At 38.3% G+C, this 15,935-nt stretch overlaps 1 protein-coding gene across 5 annotated transcripts in view; it reads left to right on the top strand.

The window, feature by feature from the left end:
- Positions 1-15,935, top strand: part of WWOX (WW domain containing oxidoreductase) — a 789,098-nt gene that overhangs the window by 215,917 nt on the left and 557,246 nt on the right. For all 5 annotated transcript variants that reach the window (XM_075940018.1, XM_075940019.1, XM_075940020.1 and 2 more), the window contains exons 7-8: positions 7,160-7,345; positions 11,470-11,734. In XM_075940018.1, the coding sequence (XP_075796133.1) occupies positions 7,160-7,345; positions 11,470-11,734 (451 nt within the window). The remainder of the gene's footprint in view (positions 1-7,159; positions 7,346-11,469; positions 11,735-15,935) is intronic.

Here is a 15,935-nt window from a genome sequence, read left to right as displayed (position 1 = left end):
CTGGCCAATGGGAGCTATGGGAAGTGGTGGCTCAGCTCACACCACTTCCCACAGCTCCCATTGGTTGAGAATAGTGAACTGTGGCCAATGAAAACTGTGAGCAGCCGTACCTGCGGATGCACAGATAAATAAAGCATCTGGTAGCCTGCCAGGGCCTAACCCTTGTAAACCGCATCTGCCCAGTGGGTGGTTTATTGCTCCCCGCCTCCCCCCCCCCCCGATCTAACGGCATCTAGGCTCTTATATCACCAGTGTCAGAACACCATATTCCAGAAATAATTAGAAATACTAATATTTTTCACTTCCTTCACAGGAAGAAAGAATAAGTTACTTGAGATTTGCTGGCTTCTCTTGTGTCCATTATCATACAAGAGGAATGTACTAGCAGGAATAAAAACAAGACACAAGGATGAATTTTACATTTAATTCTGGATGCAGTCAGATATTGGTCACTTATTTCTTTTTATTAGTAAGTTCTGGATTCATAGAAGTGCTGAATGAAGTGTGGGGAGAGGGCTGAGCTGTACAAGCCTCGGTAGATGTGGTTTCTGGAGGCAGATGGACAATTTCCCATAATGTTCTTGGAGTTTGGTCTGAGTGACGGAACTAAATCATTTCAGTCCATTTCTATGCACCCTTGCAGCCTCTTGGAGATGGGGAAGGAGTATTTGCTAATCAACAGCATCAAATGTGTCAGAGAAGTACAACAGGATGTGAGTGGATGTATTTCTCTCTGTGGATAAGAGGGGATCATCCATCTGGGCTATGGGTGCTGTCTGTGTAGCTTGTCTCGCAGTGAAGCCTGTCTGACAAGCATCTGCAACACAGGAAGCTGACAGATGGCTTTGGAGGCTATTTTTTTTTGCTGTCTTCTCAATCCGCTTGCTTAGAAAAGGGAAATCAGACATTAAGCGATAGTTTATAAAACTCCATCCTCATGCAATGGTTTCTTTAGTACTGGTCATCATACTATTCTATGCTTTAAGATGGTTATTAGTTACCTCTGAAATTAATTGAGTCTGTTAGTGGGAGCTCTAAGTGTTCTCTTCGCGGTATAGAAAGACAAATATCAGAATCACAGCTGGTTGTACAGATTGCCCTCATTCCTGCGAGGACTGCTGATCGTGTGAATGGGCTAAATTTCAAAAAGATGAGCATTGTGTTTCTGGTTCTTCTTCTAGGCTTAGCTTATTGTTCCTTGTGGCCCATGAGGCTGTCTTGGATATGAGTGAATTTTCTGTGAAGTATGATGCTTCTCCACAGCAAGAAGCACCCAGTTTCTGGGAGTTTATTGGAACTCGTCTAAGTTTAGAGTCATGAGGCAGAAAAGTTTGGTGTGTTGTGACTTTGCTACCTCTATGGCAGAGGAGTCACATCTCTGAATCCACTTGTGGCTGTGATATAGGTCTACAGTTGCTTATGGGACTGAGGGGTTATGGCAAAGCCTTTTCTGTTAAATTTCTGTATAATACCAAACGGTATGAACTTTTCAAATCACTCGAGCAGTGCCCCAGATGGTATGACATTCTGCTGCCTGGGAAGCTTTGAGAACTATTCCCTTTGCATAACTTTCTAGTTAACTGTTTCATTGTGCTCTGAATGGAAGAACACCAAAGCCAAAAACTGCATTGACATTTTGGAGTGTGTTTGTTTAACCTCCTAATGCATGGGCTACCTTTGATGGAAAATATTATTCTTCCATTTGCAAATCTGCAGTAATTAACTCCCTTGAAAGTAGCTCCTGCTTCACAAGGCCAGTTCACAAGACTGTTGACAGATCATAGTTTTGCATCATATGCTAACAAATCGATTGTTAAATTCCATAGCTAATTGATTTATAGAGATGACTTAATTTCCATATCTCATTCATTTATTAACATATGCAGTGCACAGTTTCTATTTGGATTACTTTATTTCTTCCAATGGTTGATTCAGTATATCACGTATGATCTGAATAATCATAGAGTTAGTGACATTTCATGTGTATGAGCTGTGTGCAGATATTTTCTCTGTGGGCATTAATAGAAAAAATATCCTTACTAAATCAGAGCACATTTACAGTCACCAAATTCTAGCTATTCATCAGCTTAGAGGGAGATTTTTTTTTTACAACCAGAGAACTGCTTGCCATGAAAACATTACATTGTTGGTTCTGCTTTGCTGGTGATAGTAAGAAACAGTGACATTGTACTATGTTGGAGCAGCTTCTATGCTGGTCCCAGTACATTCTTAAATTGTAATGGTAGAGTGTGTTAGCTCAGTTGGCGCAATGTAAGTCACTAGCTGAAGACAGTTTAAGGAGACATAAGGGTAAATGTTCAAAACTGTACAAGGTTTCAGCTGTATGGTACTTACAGGAATGTCAAATAGGAGTCATACAGAGAGCTGCCTCACCATGTCAACACTAGGCATAACCGTAACAGAAAATCCTGCCTGCTGCTGACTTTTTTGTTGCTATTTACCTGTAACTTTGATGAAGAATAGTAGCAGGCTGCTTTAAATGCAGAAGATTTATTTTATAGGGGTCAAAACCAAGGCTAATGCAGACCTCCCCAGTTTTTTTAATAAACTGGTGAAATCAAGGTCATAGTCCTGCTAGCCACTGAAACTATTTCAGTCATAAAGCAAGGCTTTAGTATCAGATGTGTGGTGTGACTTGCCATGTAGCCTGAAAATTCAGATACTGCACAATAAGTTGTTCAGTGATAAAAAGCACTGCACCTTGGAGACTAGAATCTGTCCTTGGTGGCTGCAATTCATGGTCGTATGAGGGCTGTTGCATGGCTAATGTGAAATAAGTAGGTGATCACTGTTCACTTCTTATTGGCTAAGTGTCCACATCACAAAAGAACTGCCATCACGATTGACACTAATTGGCCCCATGTTAGCAGTCTCACTAGAGAGACCAGCGACTTAATGGACGTGGATCTCAGTCCAAAAGGTGGCCCTTCCGGAACAGAAATGAGGCTCTGTCGCCATCTCTGCTGATGCTTCCCTCTGGATAAAGAGAACTTCATTTTCCAGGACTGTAAGTCTTGCATAATTTACAAACACTAAAGTGAACTAAAAACAAAATAATCTGATATTAACCATTGAGCTAGAGGATTTGATTAAAGTGTTTCTATTTTTTTATGATTTGTACATTTTTGTTCAGATGAAACTCATTCTTTTGAAAGAATACTGCAGAGATTCATAATTTTTGGGACTCTCTTGAATCTTAATTACTTTTAGTTAAAAAAAACTTTTAGTAAAAGATGTTATTTCAAAAATAAAAACCTCATTAAAAAGAGACAGGAGTATTTCTCTCTCTTTTATAAAACCCAATTAAATGCCTTTACAATTAAAAATTCACAGTATTTTATAGTTTTATATTCAGGAATCCTGTTTTTAATTAATTGAGCTGACAGGTTTAGGTACCGGGTACATATTTTGCCTCTGGTAGTTATTGTATAATTAGCATTAATGAAGGATATTAAAATGTGGTTAGGTAGAATATAGTCCAGGTTCATATGTGGGCTCATTCTGTCTTATTATGTTCTCTTATTTCAGATTGCATTTTATGCAGCATTCACTTGTTTTATAAATTTAAAGACCAACTGAAAGTAACAATGAAGGATATTCTTTTTATTGTCATTGGTGTGTTGAGAATTCACAATGCAGTGTCTTGTCATAAAAAGTCATTGCCAAATACTACCTACAAAATGTATATTAATGTACCTTACAAATTAGCTTTTTATCTTTGAGGAAAATTGTCTTATATCTAGGACACTAATTCATAAATTAAGTCATCAGATAAATTTGAAAAAATGAGATAATACATATTCACTGTGTAAGCAGAAACCAAATTAAGCCCTGTCCCTTGATTTTTATATGCTGAAGATATGCAAAAATTAATGAAAGTTGGTTAATGGTGTAACTGTGATAAATGTATACTAGGCTAACCCCTTGCCCCTTGTCCCCAGCAGGTGCATAGCACTGGAAAGGAAGTGTGTATGTGGAGATGTTTCACAGGCTGTCCACTGCTTAAAATAGAGATTTGGGGCACCTGACAAGGTAGAGATATGGGTAGGCCAGTGAATCCCTGTTTTGACAGCTACAAGGCCAGTAGCCTTTCTAAGGGAAGCACAGTAAGCACGGTCAGTAGTACGTGCTATGAGTTGGAGTAGTGGTGCTCCTGAGCAGTTTTGTGGGTGCATTCTGTTTTGTGGCTCTGCATTCTGGGGAGGGGAGCCCTTCACTCGGACATGTTGGAACTCCACTGTGTATGTCAGCTAGTGACAGGGTTTGATTCACTATCAGTAATTCCAAACCATTAAAAGTGCCTTATGTAAATCAAACCTGTAATTATGAAAGAACTGCATATGGATCAATAATTATTAATTCTTAAGTGCTCAGTGTTTCCTGTTAAGTTTTTATTTGTACATTTCAATGGATTTCTTGCATATCTGTTTTGTGATCTGCTTTCCTGTCTTTCAATTAGTCTGGATGTGTGTGCACATCTGAGGGCAGGCAGCATTTGCTTTATAATATTTCAAGACGAGGGAAGTTTGAGCCAAAAGCAGATGCGCAGTGGTGCCATATCATGGATTCCACTGGTTACACACTGCAACACAGTTCTAAATCATATTATATTGCTGTCTAAAAAGACATGTATCTATCTTATCCACAAATGCATACTTACAGAAGCTTCACATAAACTTTCTGAGGCAATACTGAATCATCTGAGATGAGATGTATGTGTTCTCTGAAGGTTTGTGAATTCGTATTCTTTTTGTCAGGCACAACTTCCTGCGACTCTTGTTTTTTGAGAGTGCAAAATAAACTGAGGAGCGACATGAATACTGGCAATGCATCTGAGTGTTGTGCAATTGCATTTCATGTGTGGAGCAAGTTATTCCAAGGTTATTCCTCCTTTGTTCCTCCATCCTATTCCTATTGTATGGAGTGGGATCGCACAGGAGAAACATGGGACAGACTTTGACTCAGGATACTGGTACAGATTCATAAAGCCACATTTTAAAAAATGCATTATTCTTTTTGCATACACCATATGCAAGGGTAAATTGTGGGAGCATATTGTAGCAGGCAGGTTGCACCTGTCAAAAGAAAGCAGAAGCTCTGTCTGTCATAAAATGTACTTCATAAAGCTTATGCATGTTTCAATATCTCCTACTTATAAAAATATGGGACAGTTGACTTCAGAGCAGACATCGTTATGTTAAGTAATAGAGATGTAGCCGTGTTAGTCTGGTCTAGCTGAAACAAAAGACAGAACTATGTAGCACTTTAAAGACTAACAAGATGGTTTATTAGGTGATGTGCTTTCGTGGGCCAGACCCACTTCCTCAGATCAATTTGTGGAAGAAAATTGGCACAACCATATATACCAAAGTGATACAATCAAAAAAATGAACGCATGTGAAATTGACAAATCAAATTTTAGAACAGAGTGGGGGCGAGGGGGGAAGGTTAGTGTCTGTGAGGTAATGACATTAGCTGTTATAATGGGGGAAGTTTCTGTGAGGTAATGACATTAGGGGTGATAATTGGGGAAGCTATCTGTTTGTAATGGGTGAGATAATTAGAGTCTTTGTTTAGACCCATACATAAAGCATCAAATTTAAGCATGAATGACAATTCTGCTAAAATTTGACACTTTATGTATGGATCTAAACAAAGACACTAATTATCTCACCCATTACAAAGATAGCTTCCCCAATTATCACCCCTAATGTCATTACCTCACAGAAACTTCCCCCATTATCACCCCTAATGTCATTACCTCACAGACACTAACCTTCCGCCCTCGCCCCCACTCTGTTCTAAAATTTGATTTGTCAATTTCACATGCGTTCATTTTTTTGATTGTATCACTTTGGTATATATGGTTGTGCCAATTTTCTTCCACAAATTGATCTGAGGAAGTGGGTCTGGCCCACAAAAGCTCATCACCTAATAAACCATCTTGTTAGTCTTTAAAGTGCTACATAGTTCTGTCTTTTGTTTCATCATTATGTTACTATTTCAGAACTGTGCCATAGTGAATTGTATTTGCTGTACAATTTCCTTTTCACCTTAGTTTCTAGTTGAAATTTAGGTATACTTATCTAATCTCCTTGATGATAACATACTTGGCATTGTCATACTTAACTGATATCTGTCACCCCTTTTTCTAATTTCCCAAAAGTCTTTTGGATAATTAGGCTGTTAACATATTGAAGATGGGATTTTCAGCAGTGCTTAAAATGTATTTAGTGCCTAATTCCCATAGGCTTCTTTGGAAATGCCAGATGTAATTTTTTACATTTCTCATGCTCATATTGTCTCTGTAGACCCCTAGTCTGCTGCAGCCTTAGAACCCTCTAGAAAAGTGGCAATCATTGGCTTCTTGTGCATTTGTCCTATTATAGTACATAAGGGAGCATGGCCCACAACCATCCAATAGCAGGCTGTGGGTACATGAAACAGAAGACAAACCAACCATTCTTCTGGTTTCATATACTTGTACTTCGTTCTGTTTTGAATTACACCTTTTTGCATTGATTAGCAGTTTGTAAAATTAGAGCTTTTTTGGCTTGACTTTGCCTATTTGGCAGTTAAATACATGACATGGCTGCCACAGATAAAAAGTTGGGTTTTAACAGGTACCAGGTGATCAGTATATAAATGTCCATAATGTCCCTGTATGAAGGTGACGCGCATGGAGATTGCTCAGCTTATGTAATCTTTACTTCTTGAGCACATCAAGACCAAGACTGTAGGGTAGAATTCCTATGGTTAGGAATTACGTCGTGCAGATTCTGCCTGTCAAATTTGAGGATGTTCCCTACTTTGGAGGTTTAATGATGTCTGGAGGAGAATATCTGGAGGGTCTGTCTAAACTATCTATGCATGTCAGCCATTCACCCAGAGTCCACTATGTTTCTTACCATTTCATACCTTTTGTGTTGATGGTGAACCAGGAGATGCAAAGTATTTGAACTCCAGTTCAGTTACCTTTGTTTTGTTTCTTGCTTGGTTTGTTTTTCAAGTGGAAGTTTTAAAGTGATAAGAAGGTGGCATAAATCACAACCACAGCACATTTAATTATATCTAATTCTTTATACTTTATTTACTTGATTTGATTTTTTCATGTCACTGTACCTTGTTGATTCTTCAGGCCACTCCATGTGCTGATCTGCAATGCTGCTGTTTTTGCTGCTCCCTGGTCCTTGACAGAAGATGATCTGGAGGCCACCTTCCAGGTGAATCACTTGGGGCATTTTTATCTTGTCCAACTTCTTGAAGATACTCTCCGCCGCTCATCTCCAGCAAGAGTTGTGATGGTTTCATCAGAATCACACAGGTTGGTTAAAATTACAATATGTTCTCGATTTAGCTCTGATCTTCCTTTTCTGCTGTCCTTGGAACAAAACCACCAAATTGGAAATAACACACTTAAAAATAAAAAGACTAACGCTAGTACCTACTCAGGCTTGAGCAATACTTTTTGGAACTCAGTAGGATTATTCACATACAGGATCTGTCCTGAGATTCTATGAGCACACGCGTTTCATAATACTGCATATGCCGGTCTTGGTCACTCTTCGTGTGAATGCAGATTTTTCACCGCACTTCAGACCACTCATTGATTTTGCTAGGAGATGGAATAATAATTGATTAAATCTGAATGGCATGACCTTTATTGATTTGTCATTCAACAACTTCAACATCTTACCAAGAAGCATGTGCAGTTATTTTAGCAGGAGAAACAATGCAATTAAAGACTGCTAGATGAAATCCAATTGTTTTATAATGAGAAATTAGGGAATTCAATGCAGACATTAGCTGTATAATTGTAGAAAGGGAAGTTTGTTAGTTAGTTTATATTAGAAATTGGCTGTGCCTCTTTTGGTTAAATTTTCAATTAAGATATCAGGTGGCACTTCTCTCCTATTATCTTTAGGAGTACAATTTGGCAAAAAAGCAGAATGTGAAATTTCACCTTATTTTAGACATGTTTCCCATGATTTTAGAATGTTTTTAATAACTGAAGAGAAGGGAGTTTTAAAAACGACAAAACAATTACTATCCAAACTAGATTATGGTAGTTGAGCATTTAAAAGTAGTCAGGCATTTGTACAGGCAGTGTTGCAATACCTACCTGATTTAATGCCTAAATCTCTCTTTCAACAGTGATTTAGGCAATAAGGAGTCTAAATTGCATCTACCGTCAATAGGATTTTGGTGCAGCTTAGCCTAAATACTTTTAAAAATCTGGGCCTCGGAGCCCAATTCTGAATTCTGTCCACATCCAGAGCACTTGAACATTCAAATTTAGTTCAGAATGTTCAGGGATTAGTACCATCATGGCTTGCTTTAACAACGTTATTGTTGATTTCTAATTCACTTTTTTGGTTGATGTGCAAGAGATTTAGCAAAGCTAGAGGACAAAATGTGCAACTGCTTTTATTTATTTATTTATGCATGCATGTATGCAGTGTTTTAAGAGACCCAGAATAAAGCTTATATTTTTAATCACGTTTCCATAGAATGTAACCCTTGAGACCTGGTAGAGAGAGACCAGCCAAGGGTCAGGCTGAAATCTTTATCACTTCCAAACAGAGGGGCTTATGGTATAAATGACACACTGAAGATAGATTTACTTTTACCATTTTAAATTTATGATGGCTGAAATGAAAGGAAGCAAGAGAAAATGCCAGTAATAATCCTCCCTGGTGTTAAAAGACATGAAACATCTAGTAATTAGGTGGTAACAAAATCTGGACATCCTTATCTTTGCAAATCACACCAGGTTTGTGAAAGCAAGTAGCAGAGTCCTGTTAGGAGTGAGGGAAGCTACTATGGGGGGCAGGCAATATAGCTCTGGAAATAAATCTGCCAATTCCAATCACTTGCCAGATGTGGAGGGCACAATGGGATATGTATAAATGAGCTGTTATTTAATGGGAGATTATGTTGAATTGTCAGCTGCTTGTTTCCCTTTTTAAGCGTGTATCTCAAATAGTATTTTAAATGATGTCTTTGGGTTTTTCCCCTTATGTACCATGTAGAACTAGAGCTTTATCTTTGTTTTGGAAAATAAGATATTTTAACATGTATATTGCTAACTGAATGAGCTCTAGCTAAGTTTTATGAAAACCTATAAAAAATAAGTCATGATGCATGTTGGAATATAATTACGAATCCAACATATTGCTTTTCTATTTTGGGGATTCATTTCTTGTATCTTAAAATCATATTTAAACATTTAAAATAATCATTACATGGCTGCTTTTTCTAGCTGTTCGGTGACAATAAGCTGATACAGGGAGGCAGTTTACAGAGTAGGTCTTAATACTGGTAGTGGTTTCCAACTTATTTGGGAACTCTGATCCTTAAACTGTGTTGTAAAACAGAAGTGTGGGTATCTAATTACTTCCATAAACCTTGGCTGAATCTTTTTGTTGGAGTCAAGACTCCCTGTTAGGGGGAAAATAAAGTCCTGTTTGCAGAAATTACTATGCTAGACAGCTCTGAGGCAAAACATTTATTTTCCTCTTTAGCTCTATTTTGTTTACTTATCTGTATTAAACTCAATTCATTTGCACTGAAGTAATCTTATGAGTAGTTTAAGCACATAATGCTAAACTAAGAATAATAAGTAAGTTGACTTTTCTTCTATCTTTATTTCCATGTAATTAATTTGATTGTCCACGAAAATGAATGGGGTTGCTGATGTAAGACTGACTCAAAGGATTGGGCTGAGAATGCGTCACTACATTACCATTGTGTTGATGACAGACACAGAACACTGTATTTGTATAGTATGCATGTGTGGTTTAGATAGTTACTAAGGACTTGAGTAGCAGAGTTTGCGCCCTTATTCGTGTTGAGTAGTAATTTACTCCCAGAATAGTACCACTGGTTTCAGAATTGCACCCTAAATAAATGTGAAAATTATGAAAGATTGAAAATCAATATGAAGGACTGATCCTGAAAGAAACAAAGCATTGTCAGCGCCTATTGTCTTTGGAACCTTGTAGACTCTTTGGCTACGTCTACACTGGCCCCTTTTCCAGAAGGGGCATGTAAATTTCACCAGTCGTCGTAGGGAAATCCGCGGGGGATTTAAATATCCCCCGCGGCATTTAAATAAAAATGTCCGCCGCTTTTTTCCGGCTTTTAAAAAAGCCGGAAAAGAGCGTCTACACTGGCCCCGATCCTCCGGAAAAAGTGCCCTTTTCCGGAGGCTCTTATTCTTACTTCCGGAAAAGGGGCCAGTGTAGACGTAGCCTGTATCTGTATATTTTACTGTTTTTGCCTAGACATAAATTTAAAAAAAACCCACACACACAAACATGTCAGTTGCTTAATTTGGGGGCATATAATGCAAAATCAAGGAAGGCATTTTTATTTTTTTTATAATGTGTGCCACAGTTATGTTTGTCCCTCATTTCCCTAGCTGTTTCTGAAAACTCTACATATTGAAGTATGTTTGATAATCTTTTATATTTTATTTTATTTTTAAGCAGTACTCCTAAGGGGAGCATAGTTTTGCAACTTGCAATGATATTTATTTTTTAGCACTAATGCTTACTGGTAATTTATTAAACCAAAAAATATAAGGATAGAAAGATTACTATCTAAAAAATAACTTTTTTCGTGTAAATGGCTTTAGTACATTCACTACTTTGTTATTATTAAAAAAGAAAGAAAGAAACAAACAGCTGGTGTTTAATGACTCTGTCAGACCCAATTAAAAAACATCAACTAGTTACTTTGATTTGTGTTCAGCCATGCCAGGGGTATACTTAAAAACATTACAGTCTGCCAGAACTCATTTTGGCTTTGTTTACATTTATCTTTAAACATATAAGACTATTGATGGCAAGTTACCAAGGTTATAACCACTTTATAATCATTAATTTTTAATCTAAAAAGAGCCTAAGAAGCAGCAAGAGTCATCTGTAGTTACTTGGATCCTTAAACTAAAATAAGCAGCACTGGAACATTATATTAAAATAATCTAGGAAAATGGTTAAGAATGAATATTGTATTACTCTTCTTGGAAAAGCAGAAATCTTTTATTCTAAATTAAATGTATATTAATTGTATGAGTCTTGAAAAACATAACTAAAAAACTGTTTTGTTCCTTGTATAGTTCTGATAGTATAAATTGTGGGGTTTAAATAATAAATAAAAGCCTTTCTGTTAACTTATTTTTATTTTATTAAATTCATTCTGTCTTTTGCTTCTGATGTGAATTTAGTTAATAATTTTACTCTTATATAACATGGTTATTTTTGAGGACCATAAGTAATTTCTTTTAGATTTTAAATAACTGCTAAGTAGTTGTGTGTTGGTTACAGTCCAAATTCTGCTGTCATCTGCAGCAGAACAACCTTTGTGACTTCCAAGGAGTTGTTCTGTTTTAAGCGAGAGCAGAATTTGGACGAGAATGGCTTAAGCATGTGTACTGTTTTTTAGATTTTCAGAAATTAAAGATTCCTCAGGAAAACTTGACTTCAGCCTGCTTTCTCCATCTAAGAAAGAGTTCTGGGCTATGGTGGCCTACAACCGTTCCAAGCTTTGCAATATATTGTTCTCCAATGAGCTAAACCGCCACCTTTCTCCCTATGGGGTGACATCTAATGCAGTGCATCCTGGAAATATGATATACTCATCCATTCATCGCAACTGGTGGGTGTATACCCTGCTGTTTACCTTGGCTCGGCCTTTCACCAAATCCATGGTAAGTGAATGCCTTGCAGCACTTTACACATCTTACATTTTTAAATCATGGTAGAGAAGTTATAAAAATCCAGATGTACATACTTGCTTTAACCTTTTGCCTCTTATAAATGCAAGCATGGTTTTAATGGCAATCATGTTGTCAAACCTGTGAGCTCTAGTAAAGGGTCTTAACACAATTTCAGATGAACTTTGTCAATCTAAAGTAATATGTAGAGTGTTGGAATGCTTGCTTTACATTGCCCTGGTAACAGATAACTGCACATAGTAGGAGTAGAATGCTTTGGGATTAGTGATGTTTAAGTGTATGCTAGGTACATTTGTTATGTAAATAGATGGCTATGTAGGTGCTGTGATTAGAGAATCTTGTTAGTGGCATTGTTGATGACTGAGGAAAAGCATTTTTAGTGTAAATTCTTCTTTTTCTGAGGCTTAGAAGTTCCATCATTTTCCTGATCATTATTTTTAGCCCAAAGGCACTGGTTTCTATGTTGGTGGTTGGGGAGTTTAACTGGAAAGGGTGTGTGTGCATATGAGTGTGTGTTGGTGGTTATTTGGTATGTTGACTAATATATCCTGTCTCGCATATAAATTATATATGTGTTATATTATCCTCACCTGTGTGTATGTGTGTAACCTTAACCACAAATATTGTAACAGCGATTTAGCCTGAACTGGACTATACCATAATATTGTTCACTTACACTAAATATCCCATAACACCTTTCACTTGCTGAAGTAAGCATTTGGCAGAACGAGATAGGAAATCTGTCAAAACCAAGATACATTTACTCTGTGTCTTAATACAAACCAGGGAAGTACCTTCACGGATCAGTACCTGGAATTCTAGTACTGAAAACAAAGATAAGGAAGGATCAGAACAACACGCTAGGGAACTGGAACAAACGGATGGTTGGATTTCAGTCCATGTAAAGAAATGTATAACTTGTAAAATGTAATACCAGCTGAAATGTGTAACTTGGGGAGCTCACTTGTGTAAGGTAAATGTAACCTCACTGCACAAGGCTGCTCTTCGTACATTTATATCATATAGAACCTTTTTCCTGTACCATAGTAATAAACCTGTCAGACATTGGTTATTTAGTCTCTTAAATATATTTCATACTGAACCAAAGTGTGGTCAAAAAATTGACTATACAATTTATCAACAGGTAGAATTGCACAAGGCCATTTTTTAAATATCTTAGCATGGAAAATATACTGACTGTTAAGATGTTTTCAAATACTACCTTTTATTTGTATAACCCCCTGACCCCAAAACTTTCCTGAATTTTAAAAGTTAAAACATACCACTCAGTGGAGGGAAGCCTCTTGGATTCTCCAGAAGAAATTTGTAGAGACATAAAAGTTCTAAGTACCCCAAAACTGTGTTTCATGCAGGGGATGAGTCTGGAGGGTTGCCATTTGAGGAGCTAGATAGCCAATATTGTTGACTTCAGGTTCATCTTGCCTCCTAAAGTCATGGATGTATCATTGTAGAGAACAGTTTCTGCAGCTTTTTTATTTAAAAAATTAAAATGCTAATTAGGTTATTTTGGCTGTTATTTTATTTTTGTGTCACTTCTTTTGATGATAGTCTCATATGATGGTATTTGTTTGACTCATGTGTGAAAGAGAATAAGAGATCAACATTGACTAGGCAAATCTCCCTAAACCAAGCCATATTGCTTCCGTCAGTTCTTTGAGTTTCTTTTAATCAATTGAGGTTGTACAGGTACAGTTGTGATGGTCCTGGGTGAAGGCAGATCCATTATTACAACTCGTAGTGTGACAAATCCTGCCCTAAACTTCACGGGTGCAACCACTCTCAAAGTTAGGATCAGGAGCCTAGAGACCCACAGATGATGTGCATCCTTTTCATGATGTGCAGCCCAGCTATTCTGTACTCTCACTTCATCCATGGACAGGGATTTTTTTTTTTGTTCTTGTAGGAGTGCTGTACCTTTGAGCATGCTTTACTCCTTACCCACATTGAGAGTTTATATGAGTTGGACCTCTCTAGCCCGGCACACTCGCAACCTGACCAGTGTTGAACCGCAGGCGGTCAATACAGTCTAGAAGCATTACCAACACTCCCATTGCTTACTGGGCTCTTAGAAGACATTTAAGGGTAAATTAGAGCCAAATTACAACACAGAATACCGAGAGCCAGGACTGGTGGCTGTAAACAAATTTTATGGGACCATGGGACACTTAGTCACACCTATGATCAGTGTTCCCACTAAGATTTTCCATCCTTGGGTGGGCTGAATTTTCTTTTGAGCGGATTGATATTTCTTATGTGCAACAACAGTATTGAAATAGTGTGTGCATGTGCACCCACCAGTATAAACAAAAACCATACATATAAATATATATTTTAAATAGTCCATAAAGGTGGAAGAAAATATATTAAAACTAGGGATAATTAACTAGGATCAATGTTTATGATTATTTTATACAAAATCAAATAAAAAGAAAATTCACACTATCCTTGGCTGAAGAAGTGGGTTGTGCCCATGAAAGCTTATGATACTATTTCTATATATTTGTTAGTCTAAGGTGGTATGGGACTGTTGTCTTTTAAGCTTTTTAGTTACAGACTAACACAACTACCCCTCTGAGACCTTGGAGTGCATATATCATCATTTTTTCTAACAGGCAGATGAATGTTTCAAAGATCTTGCAAATAAGGTTTCATCTTACAAAACTGTTAGCATCACACCTAGTACTTGCTACTTCTGACTTATAAGAACCAGAACTCTACCACATAGCAAAGATCTAGCCTTAATGCAATGCAGTTTACCATGTATTAATTAGTAACACAGGATTAAAAAAAAACATTAAGATCAGAGATTTCAATAACTGCAACATTCAAAAAAATATGCTAAGAGAATATTCTTCTTTCTTATCTTAAGCCTTTAACACACGGTTGATGGGGGGCTACTCAAAGAATTTAAGTGGTCAAAGGCCGCACTCTTCCATTATATTAATGGAGGAGGTTTAGGGCTCTGGGATGGAGTTTGGGTACAGAAGGGAGCTTGGGATAAGAGATTTGGGTGTGGGATCTGGGAGGGAGTTTGGGTTTGCATGACCTGGGACAATGGACTGGGGTGAGGAGGGGGTGCAGGATCTGGGAGGGAAGTGTGACCTAGAGATGCAAGGGTTTGGGTTGTGACCTGGCACAGAGTATTGGGGATTCCTTAGCCAAAGTCCTTGCCTTCCTGCCCCTGTACTGCTCAGGTGAGCTACAGGAGCCATGTTTAGTGCTCTGACCTGACTGCTGTAAGCCCAGAGGATGAGGTATGAGGGGCACTTGACATGCTCTCTGTACTGTAAACAGGCAACTGCTATTGGCTGAAACCAGCTAATGGGAGCTACTGGGAGCCAGGAACAGCATGAGAAGCCTGTCTCCCCTCCCTCCAGGCTCTCAGTGTTCAGAAACACACATGGCCAAGCAGGTGCGGGAAGGCAGGGTGCTGGCTGAGGCTCTTGCGGCCAGATCTGGCCCACAGATCGTCTTTTGCCCAGTCCTGGAGTAAAGGCTGAAGCCTGCTTCTTCATTTATAGCATGCAGCAGCAACAATTACTGCTCCTTCTGCTTCTCCAAGTGGGCGGTTGCCCTGTACCTTCCATCCCCAGCCAATCAGCTGAGCTTCCTGCCTGTGTGGGGAGCTCTGAAGCTCTGCACAAGGCTCAGAAAAGGGCTGTGCACCTGCGCGGGCACACAGCTTACAGGGAACCTTGCCTGTGATAAGTGGACATCATGCCGAGCCATGGATGTTGCTAGACCAGAAAGTTCCAGACTAGAGAGGTTCAAGCTGTATTACGACTGCCCAACCTACTTCTGTCAGCTGGAATAGCTTTTTGGAGCAGCTCCACTATTACTCCATGGTTTGGATGCAGGAATCTCCTTGCCATTCTTGTTGCAGATATCTCCAGAGACTAGGCTAGTGTTTTGGCAAGGGTGCTGGATTTATCTCAGACTTTGAGGCTGCAGCTACTATGGACAGACACCATATATTCATGGTGTGTGGCATGTGTTTGTCGAGCACAGTGAGGCCCTGATCCTGACGAGCCTCTTGGTGCTATTACAATAAAAATAGTTGTTAATAATGAAACTTTTCATTTTATCTCACAAAACCAAGGTTTAGTAGAGAATGGTGTAAACTAATTTAAATCAATGCGGTTTAAATCACCAA

The sequence above is a fragment of the Pelodiscus sinensis genome, chromosome 12 (genome assembly GCF_049634645.1).
Source record: "Pelodiscus sinensis isolate JC-2024 chromosome 12, ASM4963464v1, whole genome shotgun sequence".
In the NCBI taxonomy this organism is placed as follows: Eukaryota; Metazoa; Chordata; order Testudines; family Trionychidae; genus Pelodiscus; species Pelodiscus sinensis.
This window is presented reverse-complemented; position numbering and strand designations above follow the sequence as displayed.